At 43.9% G+C, this 16,689-nt stretch overlaps 1 protein-coding gene across 1 annotated transcript in view; it reads right to left on the minus strand.

Annotated features, from left to right (window-relative positions):
* Window positions 1–16,689, minus strand: part of LOC147124561 (versican core protein-like) — a 210,971-nt gene that overhangs the window by 30,806 nt on the left and 163,476 nt on the right. The window contains exon 12 of the mRNA XM_085989372.1: window positions 533–691. Within this exon, the coding sequence (XP_085845498.1) occupies window positions 533–691 (159 nt within the window). The remainder of the gene's footprint in view (window positions 1–532; window positions 692–16,689) is intronic.

Here is a 16,689-nt window from a genome sequence, read left to right on the forward strand (position 1 = left end):
GTCACAGTAGAGCCATAACATTAAACGTTGCTTATTGTTGCTTTCACTACTACCACAGGATTATTTTACCTGGAAGTAAAAAACCCAATGTCTTTGAGGTAAAGAGAGAAAATGCTGGAAATGGTTGATTAGCACCTGAAAGAGAAAGAAAGGTCAACATTTTGGATATGACCCTTCATCAGAATTCTCCCGAAACATTAACCTTCCTTTTTCTTTCTGATGTTGGTCAATCTGTTAATGCATTTGCAGCATTTTCCCTTTTTATTTCAGATTTTCTACATTTAAGAATTTTCTTTTTTTAATCTTGCTTTCTTCTATTACAAACAGCTGAGATCAACCAGATGTAATTGCTGCCATTACTCACACTAATGGCTGGGTGCATGAATACAGAAACCCACATTTATGGATTCACTCTTTGAGGACTCTTTGCAGTCAGGCTTATGCTAACTTTGTTACTGGGTAAAAATACATTCAGTTCTCCAGTGCATATCTTTTTTGGAAAGAAATGTTTCAGAATTATCACAGTACATACGGTTCACAAAAAGCTGCTCCTCATGTGTGAGGATGCTGGACAAGTGAGCACCCTGCAGGCGGCATTCCTTCTCCGCATCTTCCCAAGCCCTTCGATGGCCAAAGTATTTGTAGCAGTGTCCCTGGAATTTGTGCCAACCAAAATCACAGGTCTCCGTATCTGACAATCAAATCAACAGACCCATCAATCAACAGGGCATTACATTTCCAGACTTTTCCTATAACCCAAAGTGCAGCAAACGCACATTTGCATTGTACATAGGATAACATTTCAGAAGAAAGAAGCAAACCATCCAAGAACCGAAAGGGGATTTAGATGGTGAAATAAATTCACTTGGTTTCTTCAAATATCCCATAGTCCCATACTTGAAAACATGACGAAACAATTTTATGGCTGTCAGGAGAACTCTCATGAGTCTGTAACGCCTTGCAGCATTCAATGGAAAGAGTCAATGGGACAATAGTTGCTTTCGAGTGACAGTATGCCCCATTTCTGATCTACATCATAAATGTTTGCATAGCACAATAAATAGTTACTTTGTTATTTAATCACTATCAACTTTAGCCAAAGCAGTTAAAATATTGATTTTAAGAAAAGCAAGTAAAATACCAAGCCTACGAATACATAAAACACATTGGCCTTGAAATTATGTTGTGTGAACATTTGTGCATGAATACTTAACACATTCACATTCAATTCTTTACCCTGCTAATTTAATTGGGCTGGTAACCTGTTTATTTATTTATATGCTAATATTCGCATAGCATAATTTCAAGGAGAGTCAGCTTTAGTACAAAACTGGGACGCCTAATTTAAAATGCAATGAGCTAAATCTTACTTATGAGGTATGTGTTAGTCTGAGTGCACTACTTGTGCCGTGCAGGGCTTCAAGCAGTGCGAGTATTAGGTCATTGTTATCAATTTCTGCCACACATTTATCGAAATACATCTAAACTGGGCCACCAAGGAGGAACATGGGCTCACACAGTGCAGCCCAAATGCAGATGTCATTTTATCTGTGACATGAAAAAGAGGAGGATGTTGCGGGGGAAACATCCAAGTTGTCACATTCAAATGTGTATCTGCAAGTTTATTTTTTTTAAATATTTTTCAAACTCCTTTAAAAAAATGAATTGAGTTTGTAGGTTCACCTAATGACTCTGTTGCCAGACCCAATCGCAGTGCTGTGCTGATTTACCTGATCTCAGCTGGGGTGACATTCAGGTACTGTAATGAAATCTGTTTGTCTTGATCCTGTATTTCCTGTATTCGTTTTGCACTCATGTATATTACCTTCCCCCACACTGTGTATAGTTTCACTTCCTCTTTCCTGACTAACCTGGAAGGTTCCAGGTCTTGGCTCTTGGCTCCGCCCCTGACTTCTCTTACATAAAGATCCCAGGATCTGTATGACTCATTCCTGTGAACCAGTCGGCGTGTTGAGATGTTAGCTCTGATCTTAGTGATTAAAAGCCAACTTGTTTAAGTCTATAACTTCTAGTTTTGTGGTTATTGAAGGCACATCAATTTTAATCACTAAAGAATACTAGGATGGATCGACTCCTAAAACCAGAGCATCTGGACTTGGATCCACATTCTGCTGAAGCATCAAATCAATTTGGACACTGGCTCAAATGCTTCGAACTCTTCGCGGGGGCCTCATCCGCTAGCGAGCTAGATAAACTGAGTCTACTGACTACTCGCGTTAGTCATCGGATTTATTCGTTCATCCGGGACGCCACCTCTTACACGGAGGCCATCACTATCCTGAAGGCCCAATACCAGAGGCCGGTAAACGAAGTGTACGCCAGACATCTGCTGGCTACACGCAGGCAGCGACCTGAGGAATCAATGGACGATTTCTTACAGGGCCTAAAGGACTTGGTCCGGGACTGTAACTGCAAGGCCGTGACGGCCAACGTGTACTCTGACGAATTGGTCCGCGATTCCTTCATCACGGGCCTCAAATCGAATTATATCCGGCAGAGACTGCTGGAGAAGGAGGTCCTGGACTTAAAAAAGGCAGTGGCCACTGCGCGATCGCTGGACGTGGCCCAGAAAAACTCTGACTCTTATTCTTCCGGCCATGCAGCCCTCACCGCCTCGTGCGCGCCGAGCAGGCCGCCATCTTGGAATCAGCCATCTTCCCCATCCAGGTCTCAGACCAGCTCTACGCCGCCGGAGTCCCCACACAGAAGTCCACCCAGGAGTCCTACTACAGCGGCAATGTCTCGAGGCCCGAAATGCTACTTCTGCGGCCAGGCCAAGCACCCCAGACAACGATGCCCAGCGAAGGACGCTACATGCTTCAAATGTAAGAAAAGGGGGCATTTTAGCAAAGTCTGCAGGGGGAATCCGGTTTCCAACTCCGTCACCGCCTCGTGCGTGCCGCCATCTTGGGATCCGCCATCTTTTCCCGACTCAACGGCCGCCCAGAGCCCAACAGTGGCTTCGATCACGGTGGATCAATCCAGGCCACGCCCGTTGACAAAATCCATGATGGACATACAGGTAAACGGGAATTTAACGAAATGTTTAATTGACTGTGGGAGTACCGAGAGTTTTATCCACCCTAGCCTGGTACGGCGGCACTCATTAATGGTAACCCCTACACGGAGCAGAATTGCTATGGCTGCTAAGCCCCACACTTCGGACATTTTGGGCTACTGTGTGGTAACACTGACTGTAAAAGGCATGGACTACAAGGATTTTAAACTCCTCGTGATGCCAGAATTCTGTGTTAATGTAATCTTGGGCCTGGACTTCCAGTGCCACCACGAAAGTGTCACGCTAGCATATGGCGGGTCCCCGCCGCCACTCACAGTCTGTGGCCTATCAACCTAAAAAAATCAGCCCGCCCTCTTTATTCGCTAATCTCGCTCCGAACTGTAGGCCCATAGCGACCAAAAGTAGATGGTACAGTCTGGAAGACAGACACTTTATCAAGGCGGAAGTGGACAGACTCCTGCGGGAAGGCATTACCAGTCCGTGGCGTGCCCAAGTAGTCATAGTTAAAAATAGCGAAAAGAAACGGATGGTAATTGACTACAGCCAGACTGTTAATATTTATGCCCAGCTGGACGCCTACCCTTTACCCCGCATATCAGAAATGGTCAACCAGATTGCGCAATACCAAGTCTTCTCGACTATCGACCTCAAATCCGCGTATCACCAGTTCCCCATTAGAACGGAGGACCGCCCATACACCGCCTTTGAGGCGAACGGACGCCTCTACCATTTTCTCAGAGTGCCCTTCGGGGTAACAAATGGGGTCTCGGTCTTCCAACGTGAGATGGACCGCATGGTTGACGAGAATAAACTACAAGCTACCCACCCCTATCTGGACAATGTCACTATCTGCGGGCACAATTAGCAAGACCACGATCTAAATCTTGCGAGATTTTTTAAAACTGCCCTAAAGCTGAATCTAACCTACAACGAAGACAAATGTGTCTTCAACACAACCCGTCTCTGTATCCTCGGCTGTGTGGTGGAAGATGGGGTAATTGGACCGGACCCTGACCGATTACGCCCCCTAAAGGAACTGCCCCTGCCACACAATCCCAAAGCTTTAAAAAGGTGCCTGGGATTTTTTTCGTATTATGCCCAATGGGTGCCCAATTACTCTGATAAGGCCCGACCCCTCATTAAATCGACGTCCTTCCCACTATCAGCTGAAGCTCGGGAGGCTTTCACCAGTATCAAACAGGACATTGAAAGGGCTGCAGTGTGTGCAGTGGACGAACGCATTCCCTTTCAAGTCGAAAGCGATGCGTCAGACTTTGCCTTAGCTGCGACCCTCAATCAGGCTGGGAGACCTGTGGCCTTCTTCTCCCGAACCCTTCAGGGACCTGAAATCAGGCACTCTTCTGTCGAGAAGGAGGCACAGGCTATAGTGGAGGCAGTGCGGCACTGGAGACACTACCTAGCCAGCAAACGTTTCACCCTGCTCACCGACCAGCGGTCGGTGGCTTTCATGTTTAATAACAAAGGGGGAAAATCAAGAATGACAAAATACTCAGGTGGAGGATCGAACTATCCACGTTCGACTATGATATTATGTACAGGCCGGGAGCCCTTAATGAACCCCCAGACACCCTATCGCGGGGAATGTGTGCCAGCATTCATGCGGACAAATTACAGGGTCTCCACAACGACCTCTGTCAGCCAGGGGTCACCCGACTATACCATTTTATAAAGTCCCGCAATCTGCCCCACTCCATCGAGGAGGTCAGGGCAATGACCAGAGCCTGCCGCATCTGTGCGGAATGCAAGCCTCGTTTCTACAGGCCTGACCGTGCGCACCTTATCAAAGCCACACGGCCATTCGAGCGCCTAAGTCTGGACTTCAAGGGACCCCTTCCCTCTGCCGACCGTAACGTATACTTCCTCAATATCATTGATGAATATTCCCGCTTCCCCTTCGCCATTCCCTGCCCAGACATGACCAGTGCCACGGTCATCAAGTGTCTCTGTAATCTATTCTGCACGTTTGGCATGCCGAACTACATACACAGCGATAGGGGGACGTCATTCATGAGTGACGAACTGCGCCAGTTCTTGCTCTCGAAGGGGATAGCCACTAGCAGAACCACTAGCTACAACCCCCGGGGTAATGGGCAAGTGGAAAGGGAGAATGCTACTGTTTGGAAGGCTGTCACGTTAGCCTTAAAGTCAAAAGGCCTTCCGACCTCCCGCTGGCAGGAAGTCCTCCCAGACGTGCTCCACTCCATAAGGTCTCTGTTATGTACAGCCACTAACGCTACCCCTCACGAAAAGATGTCCGTTTTCCCCCGGAAATCCACCTCGGGCATATCTCTACCCGCGTGGCTGACGTCTCCGGGGACAGTACTATTGCGGAAGCACGTGAGAGGCCATAAAACGGACCCCCTTGTGGAAAAGGTACAGCTCCTCCATGCAAACCCTCAGTACGCCTATATCGAATACTCTGACGGGCGAGAGGACACTGTTTCCATAAAAGACCTCGCTCCCTCGGGGAGCGGAGAGAGCGATGAGAGACTACCCGATGAAGACCTACACTACAAAGAGACAGGACGCCCAGAGGTATCAATACCCAACTTTAACCTGGAGAACACTGCAGATAACCTGGAAGACACTGCGGAGGCCCGGACAGCGGAGGAACCAGAATCCACTCCCCTAGAGGCACCCCAACCAGCTTTGTGCCGATCACTGAGAACTGCAAAACTTCCTGACAGACTCACTTATACCAACTTTTAAGAAACATCACCCCGATGGACTAAATCTAAAGAAGGGGTGAATGTAATGAAATCTGTTTGTCTTGATCCTGTATTTCCTGTATTCGTTTTGCACTCATGTATATTACCTTCCCCCACACTGTGTATAGTTTCACTTCCTCTTTCCTGACTAACCTGGAAGGTTCCAGGTCTTGGCTCTTGGCTCCGCCCCTGACTTCTCTTACATAAAGATCCCAGGATCTGTATGACTCATTCCTGTGAACCAGTCGGCGTGTTGAGATGTTAGCTCTGATCTTAGTGATTAAAAGCCAACTTGTTTAAGTCTATAACGTCTAGTTTTGTGGTTATTGAAGGCACATCAGGTACTATGGGCGGCCTCATTGCCCCTTGGTAGAGAGGGCAATATCTGCACAATTCCTGCTTCTGAACCCTATCCAGTGACTACTGCTGGAAAGTACTTGTGCAGATGGGCTTCTGACAAGGAAAGGACCAAGCTCAGGGGTAATGCCCCCTATGGTCACATATGCTGCTGAAACTCATCTGTCCAGGCTCATGTGTGAAAGCTTATGTGGGAAAGGTACTGAGGATACCTGGCACCCAAACTTCAGAAGGAATCAATACATTCAGAAGAGGAGGAAGGCATAAGAGAGAAAATTAGCAACAACTAAATGTAACTGGGTTTGTTAACACCTGCAAGGTGACTCCAGTTATCCTTCAATAGAGAATAGATGCAATATATCAAATGAAGAGGCAGAGTACAGCTTAGTTTATCTGTTTTCTGGCATACAATTGTATACTGAACTTCAACCTCTGAACACCAAAAAATAGGCAACAGTCCCTGTGACAACAAACAAATAACTAATTAACAGCTAACCGGTTAAAGTGATTAGTGATCATTTACTCTTGGTGGATTTTTTTAATTCATTTTCGAGTTGTGGTCATCACTGGCAAGGCCAGTATTTATTGCCCATCTCTAGTTGCCAGGTTTGATATAATTAAATGGCTTGCTAGGTCACGTCAGAGTCAGTTAAAGTCAACCACTTACAACAGGCCATTGTGATAACAAAAAGCTCCTGACTGTTGAGAACTCTATGGGGTTAGACTGTTGTCGTTTCATTGCCAAGATACCAGAGAGAACTTGTCGTTCAGTAATTAGAAGTTTATAAACACACCAAAATCTCTGCGAGTGGAGATTACATTCAACTGCCGGCACCCCATTTACAAGGTGCCCAGCAGTTAAAAATGGCAGGAAAACAGCAGCCACCCATTGAGGGCCTGTAAATGGGCAGACAGCACTTCCGTCTGAAATGGGGGGTGTCTGCTTGCATATGCAAATATGGTGTCCTAGTCCGAGTGTAGGATCTTGTTTGCAATTTTCAAGTACAAATTGGCGGAGCATGCACCACACATGCTCCGCCCAACCAGGCAGTGAGCAGCCTAACCAGCGGTCTTTAAAGGGATCACTGGTGGAGGTGGCTCCAAAACAGCCGGTAACATGTTTTGGGGTCATTTTTGTGGGTCCAACGGGAGCAGGAATGCTCTTCCTGGCCCCACACAAGCACTGCAGCCCATTGATGGCCACTGAGTCAGCTCCCCTCCCCTATCCGGCTCGGCTCACTCGTGGATCCGCTGAATTTCAGCCCCTCGGCAGGCTGCCCCCGGTGCTCACTGAGTGTTGGGCAGCTTGCTGACTGTATTGTAATCAGGCCCAAATCTGAAAATGGTTCAGGCTTCCCACTGAAGGCTTTGGGAGGAGGCACTGCAAACTTCATGCACATTTTGGGTTTATGTTTAATATTACACTTTGGGTTCCTTAGCTAGAATCCTACCAATGTGAGTGAAGACATTATTGATACCAGATTAAAGTCAATTCAAACAGTTTTACTGTTCCAGTAAAAGGCTTCCATGTGTGATTTTATCTTGAATGAATTTAAAAATCTTAGCTCTGTGGGACCGGGCTATTTAATGTCAGTTTATCACAGATTAGTGTGTTGATTGCAATGTAAGCTCACTCTATTTCTCTCTGCTGGCGGTATTCAACACTCTTCATAAAACTCTCTCTCCAAAAGAAATAGTATGATTACATGTCAAAGCAGTTGAATGATTGTGACTTTTTGGAAATTAACAGCCAACATTGTGCACAGATTGAACATTGTGGGGGAGATTTTCAACTTGCGAAACTGGTGTTCTGGATCATCTGCCCATTTCTGTAACTGGCGCCTGATCAGCAACACCAGATTTACAACCGAGCGGCAAGTTGAAAGACTACCCCCGTATTCACACCTCAGTCAAGAGCTGCACCTCTAGTCAAGCCCATATAAAATATAAAACAAGCTCTCAAAGCAGGAGGGTTTTAATAAAAAGAAAACTAATTCCATTTCTGGAAGCAGCAGTAAAATTGAAATGTAAACAAAAAAGATACCACAAGTCTTTAATAATTGGCGGGGGGCTGTGGGGGAGGGTACAGTTCACAACTGCATAAAATCTTTAATTCATCTAATATTTCAACAGCAGTTATCAAAGTGGTTGTTGTCAAATGGATTTAATGTGAATCTGTAAAATTCACCTAAAGGTTATTAAAAGTGGGAAGTTTTTTTTTAAACAAAGTAAGAAATGGTGACACAGATTTAATTTTAAAGCTTTGTTCCTGCTCATAAAATGTTCCATCAGTTTTCACTAGGCATATAGTTTTCAGTGAAGAACATTTTAGAAACAATTTTCTGCTGCCTAAATGAAATATTTTCCCAAAGTGTCTGAGACTGCCTCGTTCTTTTTTCTCGAAACACAGTAATTCTAAGAACAGAGCTCTCTCCCCTCCCCAATGGAGGTTTCAGATTTATTGCCTGAGCCTGTTTAGGGATCTCTTCATCATCTCACAGGAAGGAAGTGGAGTGTAACAGTAAAGCCTGTGGTAACTCTGAAAAACCATAAGCCATGTCTAAAGAGGGCAGGCTACCAACTACGCACTGGGGAAGAGAGGCAGGCTAAATGCGTCTGCGAGAAATCTTAGAAACTTTTTAGGATACAGCGTTCATGGTTTTTTTAAATGAAAAATAAATAGATCAGACAGAAATTACAACATTGTGGGCAGAGTTTTAGGGATGTAATGTCATCCAGAACAAATGCAGTTCAAAGATTAAACTCATGTTCCTTACAAAAAGAATGAAAGATAGAAGTCCTAACATTAAGGGAGTGGGGAGATTTCCTTTAGTGCTATGTGTATCGAAACTGCAAATCCGTTTATAAAGAACAGGTTTACAATTTTGTTACACAGAGCACACAGAGGAATTCATCCCTGATGTTACTTATATATTAATGCAATATGTTATCCTAACCTTATTACAATACTTTTTAAGGTTACTGGATATAGTGCTTTCACAATACAAATCAATCTTACCAATACCTGGAACTTCCCTGGTTTTTGAATAAAATTGGCGTTTTGCTGGTGGACTGCTAATGATTCCTTTGTACTGACAAACAAATTTGTTTTGGCTTGAATTTGGCTAGAACTCAGCACCCATTTGTCACACTAGTTAAGAGTCAACAAAAATAACAACTTGCATTTATATAGCGCTTTTAATGTAGTAAAATGTCCCACGGCGCTTTATGAGTACCAGTGTAAACAAGTTATCCACTGTGGTAGAAAAAACAGAAAGGCAGAGTGTTTCCTAAATGGTGAAAGATTGGGGAAAGCAGATGCTCCAAGGGACCTGGGTGTCCTTGTACATGAGTCACTGAATGTGAATGTGCAGGTGCAGCAAGCCATTAGGAAGGCAAATGGTATGCTGGCCTTCATTACAAGAGGATTTGAGTATAGGAGTAAAGAAGTCTTACTCCAATTATATAGGGCCTCGGTGAGACCACACCTGGATTACTGTGTTCAATTTTGGTCTCCTTACCTAAGCAAGGATATACTTGCCATAGAGGGAGTGGAACGAAGGTTCACGAGATTGATTCTTGGGATGTCGGGACTGTCGTATGAGAAGAGATCGAGTAAACTAGGCCTGTATTCTCTTGAATTCAGAAGAATGAGAGGGGATCTCATTGAATCATACAAAATTATTACAGGCTTGATAGGATGGATGCTGGGAGAATGTTTCTCTTGGCTGGGGAGTCTAGAACCAGGGGCCACAGCCTCAGGATAAAGGGTAGGCCATTCAGGACTGAGCTGAGAAGAAATTTCTTCCCACAGAGGGTGGTGAATCTTTGGAATTCTCTACCCCAGAGGGCTGTGGAGGCTCAGTCATTGGGTATATTCAAAACAGAAGTCGATAGATTTCTGACTAGTAAGGGCATCAAGGGATATGGCGATAAGGCCGGTGAATGGAGTTGAGGCAGAAGATCAGCCAGGATCTCATTGAATGGCGGAGCAGGCTCGAAGGGCCGAATGGCATACTCCTGCTCCTATTTCTTATGCCTCATAGTAGTCCTGTATCAGACATATGTCGTTGTTTGCCAGTGCTGGCAAATGGACTTTTTTTTCTTGCTAGTTTCCATCCCTCTTCTGAAGGTGTTGAATACTTGCTGGGATACAGTTCCACCACTGCCTTGTCTAAGTGACCAGTACTCACATATGACCCTTGACAGTTGAGGAACAGATTTTCCTTCAATTGGGTTTTAGTCGGGTGTTGTGTTATCAGAACCTGCCTGACCATTTTGTGGGGTCAGTTTAATTTACATAATGTTACTAATCCTTTTTCGGCCTGACATTGGGAGCTTATATATATTCCAACATGCACACATACATAGTGTGTACACATAGATATTTTTAAAAAAAGAATACAAGTACAAGTATTTAGTGGATCTTGATACCAGTTAAACTCCACTCAATAATGGGGCCAGCTTTAGTAGTGTAAAGGCAGTGAAATCAGTTCATGGGCATTGGTCTCCTTGTCATAGCCTTGATCCATACATGGGCATAAGAGCTAAATGCAAAAGCAGAGGTGAGAGTAATTGCCCTCAGCATCAAGCATTTGACCAACAAACTCTCCAAAAACTTAGGTCTGTGGGTGGTCACTGGGAAAATCCTCCAGTGGCTGGAATTATACGTAACACACAAGCAGAGGGTTATGATTGTTGGAGACCAATTGTTGCAGTTCCAGGAAATCACTCAGGAGTTCCTCAAGGCAGTGTTCTTGGTCCCACTATCTTCAGCTGCTTCATCAATCCATCATGAAGTTAGGAGTCAGGCCAATTGCCAATGATTCTACAATGTGCAGCTAAAATCACAACTCTTATGATAATGGAGCAGCCCATGCCAGCCTATAGCAGGACCTGGATAACATCCAAGCTTAGGCTGATAAGTGGCAGGTAACATTCACACCACACAAGTGCCAGGCAATGAACATATCCAACAAGAAAAGGCCAATCTCTTCCACCTGACAGGAGTGTAATGGAATACTCACCACTCGCCTTGATGGGTGTAGCCATGGGAACACTCAAGAAGTTCAACATCATCTAGGACAAAGCAGTGCACTTGATCGGTGCCCTGCCACTGAACTCAATATCCACCCCATCCACCACCATCACCCTGTGGTTGCAGTATGTACTAACTGCAGCATGTGCTGCATCTACTCACCAAGCTTTCATGGACAGGACCTCCCAGTCCTGTGACCTCTACCACCAAGACCAAGAGAAGCAATGTCATCTTTCAAATTACTCATATACTGTACCCAAAAATATTATTTTCTGAAAGAAATTTCTCATTTTCATTTGAATGGACCAATACTAATTACTTGCACTGTCTCCCGAGGGAGTCTGCTCCATAGATTGAACACTCACTGAAATCGTTGCCGCAGATTTCAACAAAAGCGGGTGATTCTTTATGAATCAATTTCATATGACTAATTTGGCATAACATTCATTATTTAGTTCATTTTTAAACATAAAGTGGACTGATTGACAAGGACAATTATAGCATTTATCAGAAATAGCAAATTATTCATTTATTAGGGCAGAGTGACCAATACTACCAGGTCAGTTTTATAGGCTTTTTAAAATGACAATGAACTGTGTGCTTAAAGAGGCAGACTTTCCTTCTTTTCAAAGATTGAACAGATATCCAACTTTACAACATAGCCCAAGACTTTTCACTGGGATTTGAAAACCTCCCCCATTGCAAAGTGAAACAACACAAGAATATTTAATGAGGCAAACTTTGCTAAGGTTTACCCATTTGGTTTCATTCACTATCAGAGCAAGACGTAAAGGAACCCATCCCTTTATATACCAGAAATAAGAGAAGTTCTCCTTCTTTGAAGAAAGTGAGGTGCAGCTGTGAGAAAGCCTTTGCTTAATAAAGATGTCAGTTTGTTGGCAGTGGGTCCGAAGCATGCAGCTGTATTGTTAATGCAAGTTAGTGTGATTTGATGCTCTGTGAACGTTAATAAAGTTTGGTCAGACGTGTCACACACACAAGCTTGTTTAAGGTAATGGAGCAGTGCCTGAAGGTCACCTAGGCCACCATTTAATTTAAGGTGGACTGACAGACCATGTGGGTCCAATCAAGTCAGGCAAGAAACTCATTATGATAGTTGAAACAGACAATTATTTAAAAGTAACCCATTACTTACGGCAACTGTTTTTCAAAATCAATTTTATATAGGCAAGATGGGGTTGGTGAATAAAACCTCTTTCAAGGAGCAGCATACAAAGTGATATAGTCCTCAGAGCTTAACCCTTTAAAGTTTGGCATAAATGCATGGTTTCCCCATAGATTTTAGGTTACCACAGTGTCATAGGTGTCCTAAGGTAGATTTATCAGTGATGGCACAGAAGAAAGGAACTATATGCATTGTAGTGTCTGGCCTCAGCCATTTATTCCATTTCACGGTTCAGGAGCTTATTTCTGGGTAGATTTCACATCCACATAGGGGATGTTGTTCTTTTAAGCACAAGTCTATATGGTTGGTTGCTAATGAAAGACTTTCCTTCTTTTCAAAGATTGAACAGATATCCGACTTTACAACATAGCCCAAGACTTTTGGGTTGGTTACAAATTAAAATCGACAAGGTAACGTCTTGGATTTTTCTTTAAGTCTGTGAACTGCTCTTCCTGTGCAGTCAAATGCACTGAATATCACACTTATAGTGCATTTATATTTGTTCTATGAGCAACTCTAGTAGATTCAATCTGAGAACAGACCCAAAGGCTTCAGCATACAAAGAAAGGACTCCACCCTGGCAATGGCAAGACACCACACAGGCATTCCTGGCCACAGAATGTTGTAGTGGTAGGGGAAAGTATCGTTAGGGGGATAGATAGAGTTCTTTGCAGCCGAGAGCGAGAGTCCCGAAGGCTGTGTTGCCTGGCCGGTGCCAGGGTTAAGGACATCTCCTCTGGACTGGAGAGAAACTTGGAGTGGGAGGGGGAGGATCCAGTTGTCGTGGTCCATGTTGGTACCAACGACATAGATAGGACAAGGAAGGAGGTTCTACTGAAGGAGTTTGAGCAGCTAGGGGCCAAATTAAAAAGCAGAACCACAAGGGTAATAATCTCTGGATTATTACCTGAGCCACGAGCGAATTTGGCTAGGACAAATAAAATTAGAGAGTTAAATGCGTGGCTCAAAGACTGGTGTGGGAGAAATGGGTTTTGCTTCCTGGGACACCAGCACCAGTACTGGGGCAGGAGGGAGCTGTTCCGTTGGGACGGGCTTCACTTGGCCAGTGCTGGGACTAGAGTCCTGGCGGATCATATAACTAGGGCTGTAGAGAGGGCTTTAAACTAACTAGTGGGGGGGAGGTTCCTAGAGAGCAAATAATAAAAATGACAACAGAGAAGGTCATAGACTTAGGTAGCAGTGGGGAAATTAAAAACCAGAGCGTGTCAGGAAGGGGCAGAAGGTATGGAGTAAAAGGTAAAGTAATAAAAAGGGCAAAAGCAGGAACTAAGTGTCACAAAAGATCTTTGAAAGTTCTCTATCTGAATGCACGTAGCATTCGTAACAAAATAGACGAGTTAATGGCACAAATAACTACATATGGGTATGATCTTGTGGCCATTACAGAAACATGGCTGCAGGGTGACAATGCCTGGGAATTAAACATACCAGGTTATTTAACGATCAGGAAGGACAGGCAGGAAGGAAGGGGAGGTGGGGTGGCTATGTTAATAAAGGAAGGAATCGCTGTAATACAGAGAAATGATATTGGGTCAAAAGATCAGGATAATGAAACAGTTTGGGTGGAGGTAAGGAATAATAAGGGGAAAAAAACACTAGTGGGCGTAGTCTATAGGCCTCTGAACAGTGGCAACTCTGTTGGACGGAGTATCAATCAAGAAATAGTTGAGGCTTGTAATAAGGGAACATCTATAATTATGGGGGATTTTAACTATCATATTAATTGGACAAATCAAATTGGGCAGGGCAGCCTTGAGGATGAGTTCATTGAGTGTATTAGGGATGGGTTTCTTGAGCAGTATGTAACTGAACCGACCAGGGGGCAAGCAACCTTAGATCTGGTCCTGTGTAACGAGACGGGATTAATTAAAAATGTCCTAGTAAAGGATCCCCTTGGAATGAGTGACCATAACATGGTTCAATTCCATATTCAATTAGAGGGTGAGAAGGTCGGATCTCAAACAAGCGTGCTAAGCTTGAATAAAGGAGACTATGAAGGTATGAGAGCGGAATTGAGTAGAGTGGATTGGGAAAATAAATTAAAGGGTAAGATGATACATGATCAGTGGTGTACATTTAAGGAGTTATTTTACAACTTCCAAAAAATATATATTCCACTGAGAAGAAAAGGGTGTAAAAGAAAAGACAGCCATCCGTGGCTAAGTAAAGAAATTAAGGATAGTATTCGACTAAAAACAAGGGCATATAAGGTAGCCAAATCTAGTGGGAGGATAGAGGATTGGGAAAACTTTAAAAGACAGCAAAAAATAACAAAAAGATTGATTAAGAAAGGGAAGATAGATTATGAAAGTAAATTAGCAAAAAATATAAAAACAGATAGTAAGAGTTTTTATAGTTATATAAAAAGAAAAAGGGTGGCTAAAGTAAATGTTGGTCCCTTAGAGGATGAGACCGGGAAATTAATGGTGGGAAATATGGAGATGGCAAAAACACTGAATGAATATTTTACATCAGTCTTTACAGTAGAAGACACTAAGAATATCCCAACACTGGACAAACAGGGGGCTAAAGGGGGGGAGGAGCTAAACACGATCAAAATCACTAAGGAAGTGGTACTCGGTAAAATAATGGGACTCAAGGCAGATAAATCACCTGGACCTGATGGCTTACATCCTAGGGTCTTGAGGGAAGTGGCGGTAGGGATTGTGGATGCATTGGTAATAATTTTCCAAAACTCCCTGGACTCGGCAAAGGTCCCGGCAGACTGGAAAACTGCTAATGTAACACCCTTATTTAAAAAGGGCAGTAGACAGAAGGCTGGAAACTATAGACCGGTTAGCCTAACATCTGTGGTAGGTAAAATTTTGGAGTCCATTATTAAGGAGACAGTAACAGGACATTTGGATAATCATCATTTAATAGGACAAAGTCAGCATGGTTTTATGAAGGGGAAGTCATGTTTGACAAATTTGCTGGAGTTCTTTGAGGAAGTAACGTATAGGGTGGATAAAGGGGAACCAGTGGACATAGTGTATTTAGACTTCCAAAAGGCATTTGACAAGGTGCCACACAAAAGATTATTGCTTAAGATAAAAAATCACGGGATTGGGGGTAATATTCTGGCATGGATAGAGGATTGGCTATCTAACAGAAGGCAGAGAGTTGGGATAAATGGTTCATTCTCAGACTGGCAATCAGTAACTAGTGGTGTTCCGCAGGGGTCAGTGCTGGGTCCCCAACTCTTTACAATCTATATTAACGATTTGGAGGAGGGGACCGAGTGTAACATATCAAAGTTTGCAGATGATACTAAGATGGGAGGGAAAGTAGTGAGTGAGGAGGACATAAAAAACCTGCAAGGGGACATCGACAGGCTAAGTAAGTGGGCAGAGATTTGGCAGATGGAATACAATACTGGAAAGTGTGAGGTTATGCACTTTGGCAGGAAAAATTGTAGAGCAAGTTATTATCTTAATGGCAAGAAACTGGAAAGTACTGAAGTACAAAGGGATCTGGGGGTCCTGGTGCACGAAACTCAAAAGGTTAGTATGCAGGTGCAGCAAGTGATTAAGAAGGCCAATGGAATGTTGGCTTTCATTGCTAGGGGGATAGAATATAAAAATAGGGAGGTATTGCTTCAGTTGTACAAGGTATTGGTGAGACCGCACCTGGAATACTGCGTACAGTTTTGGTGTCCATACTTAAGAAAGGACATACTTGCTCTCGAGTCAGTACAAAGAAGGTTCACTCGGTTAATCCCGGGGATGAGGGGATGGACATATGAGGAGAGGTCGAGTAGATTGGGACTCTACTCATTGGAGTTCAGAAGAATGAGAGGCGATCTTATTGAAACATATAAGATTGTGAAGGGGTTGGATCGGGTGGATGCGGGGAAGATGTTCCCGATGATGGGTGAAACTAGAACTAGGGGGCATAGTCTTAGAATAAGGGGCTGCTCTTTCAAAACTGAGATGAGGAGGAACTACTTCACTCAGAGGGTGGTAGGTCCATGGAATATGCTGCCCCAAAAAGCTGTAGAAGCTACATCATTACATAAATTTAAAACAGAAATAGACAGTTTCCTAGAAGTAAAGGGAATTAAGGGTTACGGGGAGCGGGCAGGAATTTAGACATGAGTCTAGGTTCGGATCGGTCATGGCCCTGTGGGTAGCGGAGCGGGCCCAGGGGCCGTGTAGCCTGATCCTGCTCCTATTTCGTGTGTCTAATTCTGTTAGATTCAGGAGATGGTTCTGTGATAGTGGATTGGCGGTTAGGATCAGATCAGCCATGATCTTATTGAATGGCGGAGCAGGCTCGAGGGGCCGATTGGCCTACTCCTGCTCCTATTTCTTATGTT

Source organism: Somniosus microcephalus, chromosome 1 (genome assembly GCF_052327205.1).
Source record: "Somniosus microcephalus isolate GS21.2 chromosome 1, FLI_Smic_1.0, whole genome shotgun sequence".
NCBI classification, from domain to species: Eukaryota; Metazoa; Chordata; class Chondrichthyes; order Squaliformes; family Somniosidae; genus Somniosus; species Somniosus microcephalus.